The sequence below is a fragment of the Salvelinus sp. IW2-2015 genome, linkage group LG4q.1:29, assembly GCF_002910315.2.
Source record: "Salvelinus sp. IW2-2015 linkage group LG4q.1:29, ASM291031v2, whole genome shotgun sequence".
Taxonomy (NCBI): Eukaryota; Metazoa; Chordata; class Actinopteri; order Salmoniformes; family Salmonidae; genus Salvelinus; species Salvelinus sp. IW2-2015.
The window spans coordinates 90,417,438-90,435,714 of record NC_036842.1 but is presented as its reverse complement, the minus strand read 5'-3'; the positions used below and the strand labels follow the sequence as shown (position 1 = coordinate 90,435,714).

The 18,277-nt window shown below is 44.0% G+C and overlaps 3 protein-coding genes and 1 long non-coding RNA gene across 4 annotated transcripts in view; all 4 read right to left on the bottom strand.

Moving 5' to 3' along the window:
- The window catches only part of LOC111962800 (FYVE, RhoGEF and PH domain-containing protein 6-like), a 27,225-nt gene extending 21,310 nt beyond the window's left edge, over positions 1-5,915 (bottom strand). Inside the window, exons 1-3 of the mRNA XM_023986126.2 lie at positions 5,672-5,915; positions 2,207-4,724; positions 477-621 (exon numbers count right to left, since the gene is read on the bottom strand). Coding sequence (XP_023841894.1) covers positions 477-621; positions 2,207-4,722 — 2,661 coding nt within the window. The 5' untranslated portion in view covers positions 4,723-4,724; positions 5,672-5,915. The remainder of the gene's footprint in view (positions 1-476; positions 622-2,206; positions 4,725-5,671) is intronic.
- Positions 5,916-8,894: 2,979 nt separating this feature from the next.
- On the bottom strand, positions 8,895-11,406 carry LOC111961206 (uncharacterized). The gene is made up of 2 exons (XR_002876979.1): positions 11,246-11,406; positions 8,895-9,759 (listed from the first exon to the last, which is right to left on the bottom strand). It is a non-coding gene; the product is annotated as an uncharacterized lncRNA (long non-coding RNA).
- Positions 11,407-11,427: 21 nt separating this feature from the next.
- Positions 11,428-17,755, bottom strand: LOC111961062 (uncharacterized). Its single transcript, XM_023983186.1, has 9 exons — positions 17,749-17,755; positions 17,142-17,290; positions 16,785-16,950; positions 15,963-16,194; positions 15,462-15,560; positions 14,907-15,285; positions 14,494-14,610; positions 11,744-11,886; positions 11,428-11,554 (listed from the first exon to the last, which is right to left on the bottom strand). Exons 1-9 carry the CDS (start codon positions 17,753-17,755, stop codon positions 11,428-11,430), a joined length of 1,419 nt encoding a protein of 472 aa, XP_023838954.1.
- A 130-nt stretch (positions 17,756-17,885) lies between these two features.
- LOC111962799 (uncharacterized) overlaps positions 17,886-18,277 on the bottom strand; it is an 8,169-nt gene continuing 7,777 nt past the window's right edge. Inside the window, exon 9 of the mRNA XM_023986124.2 lies at positions 17,886-17,945. Coding sequence (XP_023841892.1) covers positions 17,886-17,945 — 60 coding nt within the window. The remainder of the gene's footprint in view (positions 17,946-18,277) is intronic.

Below are 18,277 nucleotides of genomic sequence, written 5' to 3'. Positions count from 1 at the left end.
GCCGTCAGTGCTCTCCCACTCCCCTCTCTCAGTCTCACTCCCTTCCTCAGCTTCTCAGCGCTCACCTCTCTCTCTCAGCGCCTCACCTCCCTCTCCTCAGGCTTCTCAGTGTCTCACCTCCTCTCCCCAGGCTTCTCAGGTCTCCTCCTCTCTCGTGTCTCACCTCCCTCTCCTCAGCTTCTCAGTGTCTCCCTCCCTCCCCCAGGCTTCTCAGTGGTCTCACCTCCCTCTCCTCCAGGCTTCTCAGTGTCTCACCTCCCTCTCTCAGTTGTCTCACCTCCTTCTCCTAGGGCTTCTCAGTGTCTCACCTCCCTCTCCTCAGGGCGTGCTCAAGTGTCTCACCCTCCTCTCCCCAGGTTTCTCAAGTTCCCACCTCCCCTCTCCCAGGAGAGAACAGGCTTCTCAGTGTCTCACCTCCCTCTCCCCAGGCTTCTCAGTGTCTCACCTCCCTCTCCCCAGGCTTCTCAGTGTCTCACCTCCCTCTCCTCAGGCTCCTCAGGCTTCTCAGGTTCTCCTTTGCTAGAGGAGGAACTCTCATCATCCTCTTCATCCGAACTCTGAACCATGACGTCCTCATCCGACTGACCATCTAGCGGGCCAACATCCTCATCTATAGAACTCCTGTTGGAACAAGAGATGATCAGTAGGAACAGACACACCTGCAGAAACATCCTGAAACTCACAGTCTCACACTTATGGGAAAGAAGGGGTGGGAAAACAGAGTGTAACCTTAAAGTGTATACATGTGAAAGAGGGAGAGAAGGGAACTGGGGAAGTGAGATTAGTAACAAAGTGAGATTAGTAAAACGCCTGAGTAAGCATATCATTAATCAAGGAGGGGGGGGTCTTTTTAACTGAAGAATCATCATCATGTCCAGTAGTATTCCATCATGCCCTGCAGCGACCACACAGTACACACATTAAATAGAGACCGACCAGGGAAAACACATTTTACTAGTCAATCCTTCACACACACAATTCAACATAAAAGAGCAAGACAAAAAGCAATGCCTTGGGTCAGTTGAGGGATTTGGCTAGATGCCACCTCTGCTGCCAACCCAAACACAACAAAGGACTTATCCAAACCAGTCACTCCTCCCTACTCCTAGCTGCTTGAACTTAAGGAAATGAAAGGTGTAAGCCACAGGTCAACCCAAGCATTAGACAGCCCCGGTTCCAAACCGGTAACTCTACCCTAATCCTAACCCCTAGCAAAAGGCTAGGCAGAACTCTTGACAGGGGCTGGTAGGATTTGTTTAGAACTGGGCCACAGCAAATGGCTACCTGATGTAGTCTCCTTCTCTGTGCATCCTGAGGCAATATACCCTGTTTACAGTAGAGATGCTTCTATGGCTGTTTTGTAGAAGTGAGCAGCACTGACTTAAACACTGAGCCATTGGTTCAAGGCACAGAACACAGTAAACATTTTTCAAACGGCAACTGATTTTTAGTCAGGCCATTTTTAGTGCCGGTCGTTGAGGTACCGATAACACTGATACCATACCTTTAAAGTCTGCACAGAATAGACCTAGATGGTAAAATGGTCACAACAAACCTCTAAAAGAGTGAGACAGTGATGCAGGACTATAGTCTCTAAGTAACTGTCACAAAAATGTAAATGTACGGAAATGTTGCTTATGTTTCTGAGGGAAGGGTCATCAAACAACATCCCTCATTACACTAAACTCACAGCAGCTGGATATTTTGGTGAATCTCTGAAAGATGTGTCACTCCCGAACATGCTTTAGTGCCAATCTAGTGCCAGCTCACCAGACTGAAGTTTCCATTAACACTACATACTGAGCATACTTCCCCTTAGTCTGTCATGACTCTGAATCACTCCCACAAAGCCCTGCTTTTCAGGTGATATTTTTCACCTGAAGACTTTGATTTATTGAGAATAATATTCGAATCGCCCCCCCCCCTTTTGTATGGAACTACTTTTCATAAGACATACAAGAATGTATATAGCCTGTCTTTTTACTGTTGGTTTATTTCTTTACTTACCTATTGTTCACCTAATACGTTTTTTTTTGCACTATTGGTTAGAGCCTGTAAGTAAGCATTTCACTGTAAGGTCTACTACACCTGTTGTATTCGGCGCACGTGACAAATAAACTTTGATTTGAATAACCACCAACCTATGCTGAGACAGAACAGGCTTTAGTACTAGTCTTCCTCCCCAGACAATAAGAAGAATGAATACCTCTCCGTGCTGCTGTGCTGTTCACTGCATCTCTTCAGGGGATGGTACGGCTCCTGTTCCTCGTAGATATTGGCATTATCATACAGGTGGTTGTGGCACTCCGACTGGTCCGGTGGTGTACCCACCCCCAGCTCACTCCCCCGTAATCCTAGTCCAACAGGCTGGTTAAAATAATCAGGTATCGCCTCGTAATAGGGTACATTTTCATACTCCACAGCCTGCTCCGCTCCGGGGTAGTGGATCTCATCCCCGTCCACGCTCTGCTCCGCCCCAACCCCGATCACCCCCAGCTGGGGACAGGAGAACTTGTGGGCGTCCCCCACCCGAATGCCCAGGCGTTCCTGGAAACAGACGCCACTGTCTTGGAATACATCATCCCCATATTGTTCTGCCTCAGCTGCAGTGCTGTCTAGAGACTGGCCTCCCTTGGTTAGCAGCTTGGGCAGCATCTTGACAGAGAGTTTCAGATCGAGAAGCCTCCGGAAAGAGTTCCGTTTCTGTCCCTCAGAAGGGGTCAGGTCGGCAGAGGAGAAGGACTTGGCCTTCTGTTTCCCCAGGCTGAAGGGCTTGGATGGTGACAGCGTTTCATCTGTTGGCGAGCTGCCCTTTGTCTGTGTGTTGTCCGTGCTCCTCTTACGGGATACAGGAGACACCAGCGTCTGAAAGATGCTGTTCCTTTTTGGTTTATCCTCTCCTGGGGTTGCAGGGAGCTTTCTCATAGCTTTCGTGGCCTTGGTGAGGGCACCTCCATCATCGTCACTATCGGAAGTCTTTCGTTCCGCCACTTCTCTCTCTTCTGACAGTRCATTCTTCAGTACCCTTGCTGCTGGGGAGCTGCGTCTCTGCGGTTTCTTGGGGAAGCCGGCCATCTTGTTTAGAGCACTCGCGTTTTCTTTGTAACTCCCTGTGGTTGTTAAGGTGAGGGGAAAGTGGCAGTTGGAGCTGAGCTCCAGCTGGTTGGAAAGACTGGTTGAGAGAGGATGACAACTAATCTCACCATGGATCTCCTCCTCTTCATTCCTCCCTTCCTCCTCCTCTTCCTTGTCCACTGAACACTCCAGTTCATAGACACCGTCATCCACCCATCTCAGCTCTTCCTCCTCTACATCCTGAGGGAGGTGTAGACAGGAAGAGGAGGGGAGGAGGTGCAGAGGGGAGGAGGTGGGGAGGAGGTGCTGAGAGGAGGAGAGGAGGTGCAGAGGGGAGGAGGTGGGGAGGAGGTGCTGAGAGGAGGTGGCAGAGGAGGTCGGTGCTCCTCTCTCAGGTTCAGAAAGAAAGGCTTCCTTTCTGGGAGGAGGAGCAGGAACAGGTGGCAGGCCGGGTGTCCTGGAGGATGGGAGACCCTCCCAGCTATCATTTGTACTGGCAGGACTTTCTGCAATGTTGTGTGCCCGAGAAGCAGGTGCGTTGACAGACAGAGTTGGGCTGCTCTTCCTCTCCAGTGACACCTTTCTGACAGTCGTTTCCCTCCCTTGCCTCCCCTCCTCTGGGACTTCCTGTCCAACCAGAGCAGACTTCCTGGGTTTCCGTGGTACTGGGACAGGGAGGGGCTTCCTAGGGGCAGCTGGGTTTTGATTGGATGTGCCAGTGTCTCTGACAATCCCTGTGGAGCTGGTGGGATCTTCCTGTTCTCCGTGACCAATGGCATTAGAGGAGGTGGCGACGACGTTACCGTTGGTTTCATTGCTATGCGTTCTCTGAGGAAGAGGGCGCTTTATGTCAGGGCGTGATGATGGCGTCACAATGTCTGAGTTGAGGTTCTGTTTCGGGTTTAAGAGGTGGTTATTGGTGGACAGCAACACAACCTGTACGCAAATGTCTGGTAGAGTGTTGTTGTTGACTGCTTTCCTCTTGTTGTTGTTGACCCCTTTGTTCTCTCCAGATTGAGATCTGGGAACAGGCTTTATTCTAGATTCCTCCGTTTTGCCATTGTTATGCAATGTTTTCAAGTCCTTATGAATTGTGTTAATCACTGTATCCGTGATCACTGTATCCGTGATACTGTTCCCAACACACAGACAGTTCTTCTGGCTACACAGACAGTTCTTCTGGCTACACAGACAGTTCTTCTGGCTACACAGACAGTTCTTCTGGCTACACAGACAGTTCTTCTGGCTACACAGACAGTTCTTCTGGCTACACAGACAGGTAGGAATAATATAATCCCAATCAGGTACTGTATTCCTGGACTTTAGAAGACCTATACTTGTAGACATCTCTGATGGTCTCTGAGAATAAGTCTGATGGTGATGGACAGTCTTTGAGGAAAGAGGTTTGGACTCCATAGCGGCGGGGAGGCATGGTTTGGGTAAGCGTGGTGGTTTGGACTCCACAGAAGTGATGAGGCATGGTTTGGGTAGGCATGGTGGTTTAGGGGCCAGAGCTGGTTTAATCGTCTTTGGTGTACAGAGGGAAGCCTGAGAGAGGACATCTCTTTTGGGGGTCGAGGAGGGGGAGGGCCCTGGCCTCTGCGGCTGGGCATTCTTTGGTTTGGGGGCAACTGGTGGTTTCTGCATGCCTGGAGAGAGCGAGTGAGGGAGAGATGAAGAAACGGGTGTTAGAAATAGACAGAAAGGGGCTCCATCCTCAACACATCAAGCACTCATAAATGAAAGTAAAAAAGGTAAAATTCTCAAGATTAATTCAAGTATAAGAAAAGACTGAAACTGTAAAATAATAATCCATTAAACATTTAAATGCTCTGAAAAGGCAGACAGATGCTGGGTGAAAGAGGAGAAAAAGGTCAGTCCTGTTGTAAAGGTTAACAGGTTTTGTGTGTGTCCTGACGATCAAATAGGCCCTTCACCAAGTACCACAACACCACTCAGTGGGTTTGAAATACCAGGCATATCACATGACTGTTGTTTTCCACACACACACACACACACACACACACACACACACACACACACACACACACACACACACACACACACACACACCTCAACAGTACAGTAATCATATTAATGGCCCAGCCAACAAAGCAGCGGTAGGAATTACTATGAGGGGGAGTATGGAGCTGGTGCCTGGTCAGTGTGACTGCTGAGTGGTCACGTAGACAGAGTAACTGTGTCCCAATTCTCTACCAGTCTGCCCTAAATGTGCACTTGCTCACTTTTCTTTGTGGATTTAAAAGAAACTGACTGATGTAAGAAATATGGTGGAAATTCCCTCTAGTCTAGATCCATTCTTAGGTCAATTGGACCAATCCAATGCTCCAGGCACGACGACAATCAACACTAGACGAGTGTATTGGAGCCACCAAACAGCTCCAATTATTACTTTATACCAAATAAAATAGATTTTAATAAATGTATCATTGTTTAAATAACAATATTAAACTAATATGTATAGGTTTGTGTAATGTCTATTCTCTACACAGGTAAATGAAGCTTGCTTTACAAATTCGACAACCCAAACGACATCGATTGACACTTCTCATCAACTTTGTGCCAGTCAACAAACCTGCGCTCTTGACGATGAATCCTGCCGCACAATCACACTCCTCCGGCTTCTCAAAACCTTTCAACTCAACCCAGGGAAACCGCTGGCTTTCTTCATTCTTCCTTGAGACCCATTGTCAACACTCAAGTGTGGCGTCAAAACTTTGTAATTAATCTTGCGATCTGCCCTTTAAAGATGACGTTATATTTCCACATTTGATCTTGAACTGGCAACAGTCGCGATGCACTGATCCACCCCGATGTTATCAACTTGTGATGAGTTTATTGCTGGTCATTCACACCATGTCCACTAGGGGTCTCTCAAAGCACCAATCAGCACTTGAAACAAAAACTAAATGTTGTCCCGCCCTTGTTTCTGTTAAAAAGCTGAGTGATTGGGCTGAAGAAATGAAACTACTCACAAATTCATTGACAACTATGGATGCGAGGACTGACCATCCATGATATCACAATTACAGTCTTAACCGTGTTCTGAGGCTATATATTGTTTGTTTACATTTACTTTGTTTATAAACATTGGAGTAAAACCAGCTTATATTTTGGGTTCTGATGGGGTAGGACAGTTGAACTAAGATCATGAGGACAGTTTAACTAAGATCATGCGGCATTTTCCTAAGTTATATTCGTCAAGAATCCATGGGTACATATCCTTCATTTATAAGTCCAAAAATGTATGTAGCAGGCTGACCTGTGGAGAAAATAGTCATTTTTGGTCGTTTATTGAATATACCAACTTTTCAAAATAGTGGAGGTAGTCAAATCTCTTTTTATTATAGAGTTTCACCTAAAAGGAAACTATTTGTCATTGATATTCAAATACAGGTCTCAGAAAAAGAACCTAAAACTACAACAATTAGTTAAATTAGTGTAAATATATGATCATTAGCAGATGGTTTGGAAGGCTCTCAGATATTCATCTTTATATAGCATATAACCTACAATTACATTGCCTTCAGAAAGTATTCACACCCTTTGACTTTTTCCACACTTTGTTGTGTTACAGCCTGAATATAAAATGGATTACATTGACATTTTGTGTCACTGGCCTACACACAATACCCCATAATGTCAAAGTGGAATTATTTTTGGGGGGGACATTTTTTACCAATTCATTAAAAATGAAAAGCTGAAATGTCTTGAGTCAATAAGTATTCAACAACTTTGTTAAGTCTAAATAAGTTCAGGAGTAAAAATGTACTTAATAAAGTTACATAATAAGTTGCATGGACTCACTCTGTGTTCAATAATAGTGTTTAACAATTTCAAACACAGATTCAACCACAAACACAACGGAGATTTTCCAATGCCTCACAAAGAAGGACACTTATTCTAGACCGGGACACTTTGTATGGTGTATCAATACACCCCAGTCACTACAAAGATACAGGCGTCCTTCCTAACTCAGTTGCCGGAGAGGAAGGAAACCCCTCAGGGATTTCACCATGAGGTCAATGGTGGCTTTAGAACAGTTACAGAGTTTAATGGCTGTGATGGGAGAAAACTGAGGATGGATCAACAACATTGTAGTTACACCACAATAATAACCTAAATGACAGAYTGAAAAGAAGGAAGTCAGTACAGAAAAAAAATATTCCAAACCATGCATCCTGTTTGCAACAAGGCACAAAGGTAAACCTGCAAAAAATTGGCAAAGGAATTAACTTTATGTCCTGAATACAAAGCCTTATGTTTGRMGCAAATCCAACACATCACTGAGTACCACTCTTCATATTTTCAAGCATGGTGGTGGCTGCATCATGTTATGGGTATGCTTGTCATCGGCAAGGACTAGGGAGCTAAGCACAGGCAAAATCCTAGAGGAACACCTGGTTCAGTCTGCTTTCCAACAGACACTGGGAGACAAATTCACCTTTCAGCAGAACAATAAACTTAAACACAAGGTATACACTGGAGTTGCTTACCAAGAAGACAGTGAATGTTCCTGAGTGGCCTAGTTACAGTTTTGACTTAAATCAGCTTGAAAATGTATGGCAAGACATGAAAATGTCTGTCTATCAAAAGTCAACAACCAACTTTAATTTAAAAAAATAATAATGTGCAAATAGTGTACAATCCAGGTGTGGAAAGGTCTTAGAGACTTGGTTAGGTCAGGGTGTGACTCGGGTGGGAAATTCTATGTTTTCTGTGTCTTTGTTTTTGGCCGAGTGTGGTTCCCAATCACAGCCAGCTGTCTATCGTTGTCTCTGATTGGGGATCATATTTAGGCAGCCCTTTTTCCCACCATTAGGTTGTGGGATCTTGTTTTCTGTTTAGTTACTGTTGCCTGACAGAACTGTGTGTTTTCGTTTTCGTTATTTTGTTTGAGTGTTTAATGAATTAAAATCATGAACACTTTCCACGCTGCGCCTTGGTCTACTCTTTCCACCACCAACGAGAGCCGTTACAGTTCCGATAGAAATCTATTGTGTGAATCAAATATGACTATCAGATAGACTGGAATAGAATAGGAGATTGTGTTTGCTCTATTCGTTCTATTTCTATCTGCAACATGCAGTTCCTCCTACAGCCCTGCCTTTAATTGAATCCAATCATTTCTGTTCCAGATACAACCCTCCCTTTAGTCGAAGGCAGCCAATCCGATCGTTTCTGTTCCAGATACAACCCTCCCATTAGTTAAAATCTGTATTCAAATATATATTTTTTAAATTTAGTAGTTGCTTTCACAGATCTGTTTTCAATTTTTTTTTTTACTTTCTTAGATCTATTTTCAAATGCCTTTTCTGGGATCTGTATTCAAATAATTGTAGTCACCTCCAAAGTAACTATAGTTACATTCCACAAAACATGATTAAAACTATAGTTATTCCAGGTTTGGTAGCAACTTCAGATTTCCCATTTAACTCCACAAATCAAATACATTCAACATCTGGCAGTCTGTAGGTGCAAAATAATTATGGAAGATTGAGTCCCATGACTTGGGGTAAAGTCAAGGCCCTTACGTACACACATTTCATTTGTTATACATGACCACAATGTCATCATCATTAATAATAGACTAGATGTAGTTGAAGCTTGATATTTGTCATCATAGCTCATACCACTGGTCAATAATACAAATAATAGCCCACAAACTTTTTTGAAATATTTCATGTACATTTCAGCATCACATGCTGTGCTTAAATTGAACATTTCTCTCTGTCACCAGTGCTAATTAAAGCCAGTAAATAACTGAGTTTAGTGGAAAATGAAGGAATGCGTGGGAGTTCATTTGCCAGGTCACCGATTTRTATGAGGAAGTAGGGTAAGAAACTAACGTCAGCACTCTTATCATCAGAATATTTCTCACTCTGAACATTCCACAGTATAAACAATTCTAAAAATCCTCATTAGGCAACACTGAGTCACCCATAGTTCTCTCTCTCTCCCAGTCTCTTGTTCATCATTGGTTGATACACAGTCACTTTATCAGTCAGGAAGTGTCTCTCTCAGCTGAAACAGTATGATGTCACAACAGGAAGAAATGGGATAGCTCTGGGTTTGATARAATTGTACTGGTAGACAGATAACAGTAGATCATCATTTAGGTTTTTCCCCACTTTGAAACAGTTTTCATTTGTTCCTGGAGGATATGAAGACAGATCATATGGAAACAACAGCCCACATATTGACAACAGTCTTTATTTGTAGACCGTAGAAAAATAAGGAACATCTTTCCATGACGCAACCGAGTTCTATAAAGTGCTGTGATTTACAGTATGTGTAGCATTGCTTCGTTGAATTCAACTCAGTCAAAACAAGACGTGAGCAAGACAGTTATGGATGTAATACAGATCTCCCATGACATTTACAGTGTAGTGCATCTAATATTAGACTTAGTGCCTCTCTCCCAGCAGACTGTCTGTCTCCAGCCAGCCAGCTAGCCCAGCTCTGGTTGAGGTTTTTCTCCAGTGTCTCCTGATGACTTGTGACACCAGAAAGGACCTTACCTTGCAGCTCTGACATGAGCCGACCTTTGTTCAGTGTGTGAGTACGGGCAGTGAGGATGCAGCAGAAGTCTTTTTGGCTTTTAGCAGAGTGATGTCTCTCTTTAACGTGACCGATGATGTCACAGGTCCCTGAGTCAATTTCCTGGAACACAAAGAAGTCAGCTTTACAATACGTGTTAGACATTTTTAAACATAGATGTCACTCAGGGATTCTTGAAAGTTGGGACAATCCTTGTCTGGCAGGGAAATGTCATGAAAAAAAAGCATTTTGTTTAATCATTTGAACTTAACAAATTACATTTAAAGGGAAATAKAAATATATATTTATATTTGTTTATTAATTTCCATGTGGGCTCTCTGACAGAAAATGCTCTTGTCCGGTGCAAAAGATTACAATTTAAAACTTCCCCAAAAAGTGTCACAGTTTTTTTGCGAATATATTTACTTGCGAATATTTTTCTAAAAGCTGTGTTTCCCCCCAGAAATGGTCAACTAAAATCCTAAATGAATCAGGAATGAGCAGGGCCAGCTATAACATAAGGACCCCTTATTCATGTCCTCATTACATGTAGTTCAACAAGACCATTCYTGGTCTGTAAAGTTCTCTACTTTTGATTGATTTAAACAAACAATATTGAAATCACCATGGTCACTACCATAACCTGTCAACTCCATCTCCCTGAGATATTAAGATAGAATATAGATGTTGGTTTAAATGAGTTCATTTTAATTCGGTTTTAGAGTCATAAAGCAACTGAGGAAAAACAAAATTGTATTCCACTTGAATGAAGAAGGAAAATAAGCAATTTTGTGAACTTTGTCAGATTTTTGTTTAATGTCAACTCCGTCAGAGTGCTGAAAGATCTGACAGAATGGTTATATTTGGTTGGAAATCGTGAAATTAATAATTTTTCATATTTTGCAAATGTTTGTTTTGAACTTTTACTTTTAAAAGACAAGAACATGTCTGTTTTGAGTATCTGTTGTCAATTCCTTCACTGATTGCTAACCCCCTTAAGATTGTTTTTTTTGGGGGGGGTAAATATTCAGAACAAATATGTTTGTCATTGTCCTTTAATATATGCTTAAACTATTGAAGTACTTGCTGTGCTAGCCGTAAGAGATACTGTTTATAAATCTGATTTTATGTTCTGAATCTAGAAAAACATGCCAAAATGCTAATGAAATTAGCCCTGGAGCATTATACAGTGGTATAAACCAAAATAAAAAGACTTTTGGAGATTTGTATGACATATTTTGAATAACTCTATGTTAGAATGAAACAATCAAGGCCTTTAAAACACTTGTTGAACAAAACAACATAAAATAAAATACCATATATGGTGTCTGACAGAGTTGATATAAATCAATTTGCATTTAAAATGTTGTTAARATTCAGAAAAACTATTCTGGGGATACAAAGTTGGGATTGTCCCGTCTTTCAAGAATCCCTGCACTATTGTCAGTCTGGGTAAGAATGAGGTAGTGATAGTTGATAAACCAGTGTCACAAGCACAATATTGGGTAAGTGGTATGAGAACAGGAGGTCAATCACAACGTTAAGTAATGATACTATAGGAAACAGGGGGTAATACTTGTACCACAGAGTATTAGGTTTATGTACATACCGCTCACTGGTTTGGGACTTGTCCCTTCTCTAACAGGGCAGGTGTTCTATGAGAGATGTCTCTTCGTCCTTCAGGGACTTTTCCCTTCTCTAACAGGGCAGGTGTTCTATGAGAGATGTCTCTTCGTCCATCAGGGACTTGTCCCTTCTCTAACAGGGCAGGTGTTCGTCTCCTCGTGCCAATCAGTGGGACTTGTCCCTTCTCCTAAACAGGGCAGGTGTTCTAGAGAGATGTTCTCCTCCATCAGGGACTTTCTGAACCCCCTGGTGGCCAGGTGGGTCCCCAACTGCTGGACTCTTCACCTGGGCACTGCCAACACAGGAGAGAGAGTACTGTTCCCGTTCAACTCAATTCAATTAATTTTCTCAGAAGTCGTGTGAAATATGATCATAAGAAGCAGCAGCCTGGTCCCTGGAGCAGGTTACGGGTTTAGCAAGTGCAAGTGCCTTGCTGAAGGGCACAATGGCAGTAGGTAAGTATCACTTCAGTAGCTTTTACCTGAACTTGTAGTCTGAGGGCAGGCTKTGGCCCTGTCTGTAGTCCCCTCTAGTTTTAGAGATCTGCTTGTGGAGGTCCCTCACTGAGCAGCTGTAGCCGTTGAAGATGTAGTCAGCGAACAGCAGCTTCCCTCTGATGTACATCTGTTGAATTAATAAACAGAAACATCTTATAGACTGACGGAGACTTGTTGATAATGATTGTTTCCAAAGGAAATTAGCAAAAAAAGTCAAAATATCTGAATATGACACCCACTTAAAATGACTGTAACTCAACAYCACAGCTTTATCCTAATCCTCTGTTTCTCGCTGTTCTGACCCGCCATCTGTCCTAAAGTCTTTTATTCAGCCTATTTGAACCAGCCTGAATGCTGAGCTCACCATTGTTTCCCTTCTCTGGTTTAACCAGGGTTCATCCTATCTAGGCAAGCCAGATGTCAGTCAGTCATTCATATGGTAACCTGGTCTCAGGTTTACAACAGAAGAACCTGACTAGCCTGTTCTTCAGTAGTTAGTCTACAGCAGCGGCTGTTCCTGTACGCAAACGGTAAGAGAAGAAGAGAAAGTCTATAAGCCTATATACCTAACGTCTCATACGTGTCGGCAGTGTTCCACGCCAAAATAACTATGTGCCACTTTGATTTATAATTCTGGTAAGTAGATCCATCAAAGAGTCTTTATTAAAGACAGTTACGTTATTAGCATATTGAAGATAGACAGACAGAGTGAAACTATCTTACCTTCATGCCCAGCCAGGTTGGCTCATTTTCAGTAAGTAGCCCTTTCCTGCAGTCAAATGACTTAGAGGCCTCATGGGTGGAATGTTATTAATATTTTGTCTTAATTTCATAATTAATAAAGATTATTATAAAAAACATGACAAAAATCTGGTGTTTCTATGTCAAACAGTTTTGTTATATTTCAGTCTTCTGTGATGTATATAAAGTGTAATATTTGAATGCAAACTCAAAATGTAATACATTTCTACTCTATATCTGACATGGTACAGGTGTCTTCTTTTTTTAAGCCCATAACCGTGTGTGTGAGGTGTATACTTCTGTTTCAAAGTAGATTTGTTTGACTACCAAGAGACACTCTGTGTGACCCTGATTTAGCCCACTGCAGTAAAAGGATAACTGAAGTTCTTGTAAAAGGTAACTTCCTTCACAGTAAGACCAAGCTGGTTTCATAATGATGTCAAAGCTCTTGGATTAGTGTTTCTTTGCTGCCATCTACAGTAATATGTGGATATCAGGTGAATAAGATCAGGGCTACGTGCTGATCCTTCACACAGAAGTGTGCACTCATTCAGAAGTGTGCACTCATTCACTCCATCTTATGGATTTTAACAGCATCTGATTGGTGCAAGTAAGGTTGTAGCTTAGGGAGATTCCATCATATTACTTCCACCAGTCCATTCATTTTAAATCCGTGAGGGGGAGCGTATTAGTACGAGTAACAATTGGGCAGAAGGGTTTTTAGTGAATCGGACCACAGCCAAGCAGTCGTGGCTGTGAGAGAGACAGCTTGTCGTGGCTGAGAGAGAGAGAGAGAGAGACAGCTGTTGACCAACTGGTCGTGGCTGAGAGAGACAGCTGTTGACCAATTGGACGTGGCTGAGAGAGAGAGACAGCTGTTGACCAACTGGTTGTGGCTGAGAGAGAGAGACAGCTGTTGACCAACTGGTCGTGGCTGAGAGAGAGAGAGAGAGTGACAACTGTTGACCAAACTGGTTGTGGGCCTGAGAGCTGCAGAGCAGACTGTGACCAAACTGTCGTGGCTGAGAGAGAGAGACAGCTGTTTGACCAACTGGTCGTGGCTGAGAGAGAGAGCAAGCTGTGACCAACTGGTCGTGGCTGAGAGAGAGAGAGTGTTGACAAACTGGTCGTGGCTGAGAGAGAGAGACAGATGTTGACCAAACTGGTCGTGGCTGAGAGAGAGACAGCTGTTGACCAACTGGTGTGGCTGAGAGAGATAGAGAGACAGCTGTAGACCAACTGGTCGTTGGCTGAGAGAGAGACAGCTGTTTGACCAACTGGGGTCGTGGCTGAGAGAGAGACAGCTGTAGACCAACTTGTCGTGGCTGAGAGCGAGATGACAGCTTTGTTAGACCAACTGGTTTGTGGCCTGAGAGCGAAGACAGCTTTGACCAACTTGTCGGTGGGTGAGAGAGCAGCTGTGACCAACTGTCGTGGCTGAGGAAGAGAGCTGTTGACCAACTGGTCGTGGCTGGAAGAGAGAGACAGCTGTTGACCAACTGGTCGTGTGAGAGATGAGACAGCTGTTGACCACTGGCGCGTGGCTGATGAGAGAGACAGCTGTTGACCAACTGGTCGTGGCTGAGAGAGAGACAGCTGTTGACCAACTGGTCGTGGCTGAGAGGAGAGAGAGGCTGTTGACCAACTGGCTCTTGGCTGAGAGAGAGAGACAGCTGTTGACCAACTGAGTCGTGGCTGAGAGAGAGACAGCTGTTGACCAACTTGGTGCTGTGGCTGAAAAGATAGAGAGACAGCTTGTAGACCAACTGGCCGTGGCTGAGAAGAGACAGCTGCTAGACCAACTGGTCGTGGCTGAGAGAAGAGACAGCCTGTTTGACCAACTGGGTCGTGGACTGAGAGAGAGACACGCTGTAGACCAAACTGGTCGTGCTGAGGAGAGAGACAGCTGCTTGACCAACTCTGGTCGTGGGAGAGAGAGACAGCTGTTGACCAACTGGTCGTGGCTGAGAGAGACAGCTGTTGATCAACTGACCAGAAACATCCCAGGGGCGGCATTGTGTCTCTGCTGCAGCAGTGCATTGTGGGCAGCTGGGCAGGTCTTCCCTGTAGACAGCTCATACCTCACCAGGCGGAACGAGTCCAGCTGACTCTGAATATGAGGACAAAGTCAAGCATGAAAAGTGTGTGTGTGTGTGTGTCAGCGCCTAGTAATCTCAAGAGTGGAATTATATGGATACATTGTACGTCCCGATATGGAATGTACTGTCATGTAAATGTATGTAAATCAACCCCCATGTAAATGGTCCTGTTCTTATTCATGTAAATGTATGTAAATCAACCTGAGTGCATGGCATGGTCCTGTTCTTATTCATGTAAATGTGTGTAAATCAACCTGAGTGCATGGCATGGTCCTGTTCTTATTCATGTGAATGTATGTAAATCAACCTGAGTGCATGGCATGGTCCTGTTCTTATTCATCCTCTCGTAGAGCAGCTCCAGCATGTCCTCATTGGGCAGCAAGGGGATGTGAGGGGCGAGGGGGGTCTGGTGCGGGTGTGTCACACACACCACCAGGATCTGTTCACTGTGGGGGGGCTGGCCCCAGATGAAGGCATCATACTCCTGATCTGTCAGGATTGGCATGGTCCTGGAGCGACAGCGACACAGCCTCCGAGTCCGGCCCTCTAACCCCAGGAGAGCGGCCCTGAGCTGGGCAGGACACGGGCTGTAGAGGGGGTAAGGGGTGGAGGGACTGGAGGATGTGTAGTGGGGGAGTTGGGCAGCGAGACGGAGCTCCGGACTGCATCTCGGGATCACTACAGACCTGGGGTGGAAAGAATAGAACATGGTTATCATCATAGGACAGAAGGAAAGGGAGGAAGTAGTACTTGTTAGGGTCAGAAGAAGAAGAAGAAGCAGAGTTGTGTCTGGCAGTGACAGAGGTATGGTAGTGACAGAGGTATGGCAGTGACAGAGGTATGGTTCGGGTTCTGTTCTTACTCCAGTCTGATGTTGCTGTGGACTCTGAAGGTCCCTGACTGTGTGAAATGAAGGGGCTCCTCTCTGCCCTTCTTGCCCTGCTTCTTTGGAGAAAATGTCCTGTTGACAAATCAATAATACTCTTCATCATCAACAGAATCATTATCATCATCAAGACTTCAGTCTGAACATAATTGTCCACAAACAATTTGTTAATTTATATATCGTCGCTGTCGGATGAAAACCTTGTGAGTCCCCATTTTATTTTATTGTTTCACGTGTTGAAAGCAGMAACTCCCCTCAATGTGCTCTGAAAATGTCAGAACTCTAGGACCCACATTTATTTTTTCAAAATAGCTTCTGAAGTTTCAGAATTGTATGTTCGCTAATAGGAAAATATGGCTGTTTTTTTTTACATCTCATGAAAAGTTTGTTTTAGAAATAAGAGATTTTCATCTGGCAGCYAAGATATCCAAAATCCCTCTTTTTCTATAACAACACACATCAGTCACATCATGTTACCATGACAACTTGTGGGTGGAGCCTGGCAGGAGGACATCTGTAGGTGCAGGCAGAGGCAGGTGTCTGGTGCTGGCAAGTAGCGCAGTGCTTCCCCCCTCTGGTAGACCCCGGGTACTGTCTGACAGCCCTGTGGTGGGGTGGAGGGAGGGCAGGGCTGCTGACTGGCCCTCTCTCTTCAGTCTGGGCCGCATTGGACCATCAGACATCCGCTCTATATCTGGGCACTTGATACCTGATGGGCAACAGAAGATGGTCAGGACTTCATGAAGGAGACTCATAGTGGGTTTGTGGTCCTCTGTAGCTCAGTTGGTAGAACATGACGCTTGCAACGTCAGGATAGTGAGTTTGATTCCTGGGGCCACGATGCGTAAAATGTATGCACACATGACCGTCACTTTGGATAAAAAAATCTGCTAAATGGTATATATTATTATATATGATAGGAGCTCCCGTGTGGTGCAGCGCTCTAAGACACTGCAGCTCAGTGCTAGAGGTGTCACTACAGACCCTGGTTCGATCCCGGGCTGTATCACAACTGGCCGTGAATGGGAGTACCGTAGGGCGGCACACAATCGGGCCGGAGTAGGCCATCATTGTATATAATAATTTGTTCTTAACTGACTTGCCTAGTTAAGTAAAAATTTWATAAAGAAGATGACATATGTAACTAAGAAACGGAAAGTAATCACAAAGCTTTTGATGATGCTGTACTTTATATAAGATTTAGAAAAAGCTCCAGTGGAACTCTTCACCCTTGACCTGTTATTGTAAAAGAGAATAATTATGTCTCTAATAAACACATTTAAATAAACCCATTTGTACCTGTGGCGACCCGGTAGAACTCCAGCCAGTCGTCCAGGATATTACATATTCTTCTCTGGAGTCTTTTCAGCTCTCGTCCTGCCCGTCCTCCTCCTCTCCTGAAGGGACAGGGTTCTTCCAGCTTCTCCACCTCCCGGGTCATCACCTCACTGGAACGCACTGAAACCTGGTTCATAATCAAAATCTTATTGTGTCTGAATGTTGGTCAAGAGAGACTAGTACAGACATTGGAAACACCACTCAGTGAGATTAAATCCTAACTGACGTCCTCTTAGCCAGGTCGTTATTGTAAAATATGGGTTCTCAAGGAGCTTCTTAGTTAAATAAATGTGATAGATCCTCTTTAAAATGTCTTACCCTCTTGCTGTCTATGGGCTGGTCCTGGTTCTTCTGGTGCTTCTTACTCAGGGAGAGCTCCTGGGCTGCCAGAGAGGTGAACGCCCCCTCAGTCTGCAGACAGGCCTGGAAGACAGCACGTGACTCATACAAATCACCAATCAGATTCACTAGTCACCAACCGTTCACCAATCAGATTCACTAGTCACCAACCGTTCAAAAATTAGATTCACCAGTCACCAACCGTTCACCAATCAGATTCACCAGTCACCAACCGTTCACCAGTCAGATTCACCAAATCAGATTCACCAGTCACCAACCGTTCACCAGTCAGATTCACCAATCACCAACCATTCACCAATCAGATTCACTAGTCATCCAAACAGTTCACCAATCAGATTCACTAGTCACCAACCGTCACACAGTCAGATTCACCAGTCACCAACCGTTCACCAATCAGATTCACTAGTCACCAACCGTTCACCAATCAGATTCACCAGTCACCAACCGTTCACCAGTCAGATTCACCAATCACCAACCATTCACCAATCAGATTCACTAGTCACCAATCGTTCACCAATCAGATTCACCAGTCAGCAACCGTTTACCAATCAGATTTGGCCATCACCAGCCATCATCAACAATTAAGCCTGAAAAGCTCTAATATATCATCATCTCATCATCACAGTGTTTTCTCACCGCTTCTTTAGTTGGGGTGATGTTGTGCAGGGGGACAGTGGGAGCTGGACAATCTCATTCTGACTCTTAAGGCTGAGGGTGTACAGGTACCGGACTCAACATCCGTACTGAGATCTGATCAGACACCTGGGAAAAAATAAGAATATAACGAAAAGTTATGGGAATGCCACTTCGCTTAAATATATCTTAATCTTAACTAAACCCTATTTTAATCCTAACTAAAACCTATCTTAATCCTAACTAAACCTATCTTAATCCTAACTAAACCCTATCTAATCCTATCTAAATCCTATCTTATCCTAACTAACCTTATCTTAATCCTAACTAACCCTATCTTAATCCTATCTTAATCCTAACTAACCCTATCTTAATCCTAACTAAACCCTATCTTAATCATATCCTAATCCGATTTCAAACCCTATCTTAATCCTAACTAACCACAAAGAGAAGATCCTAAG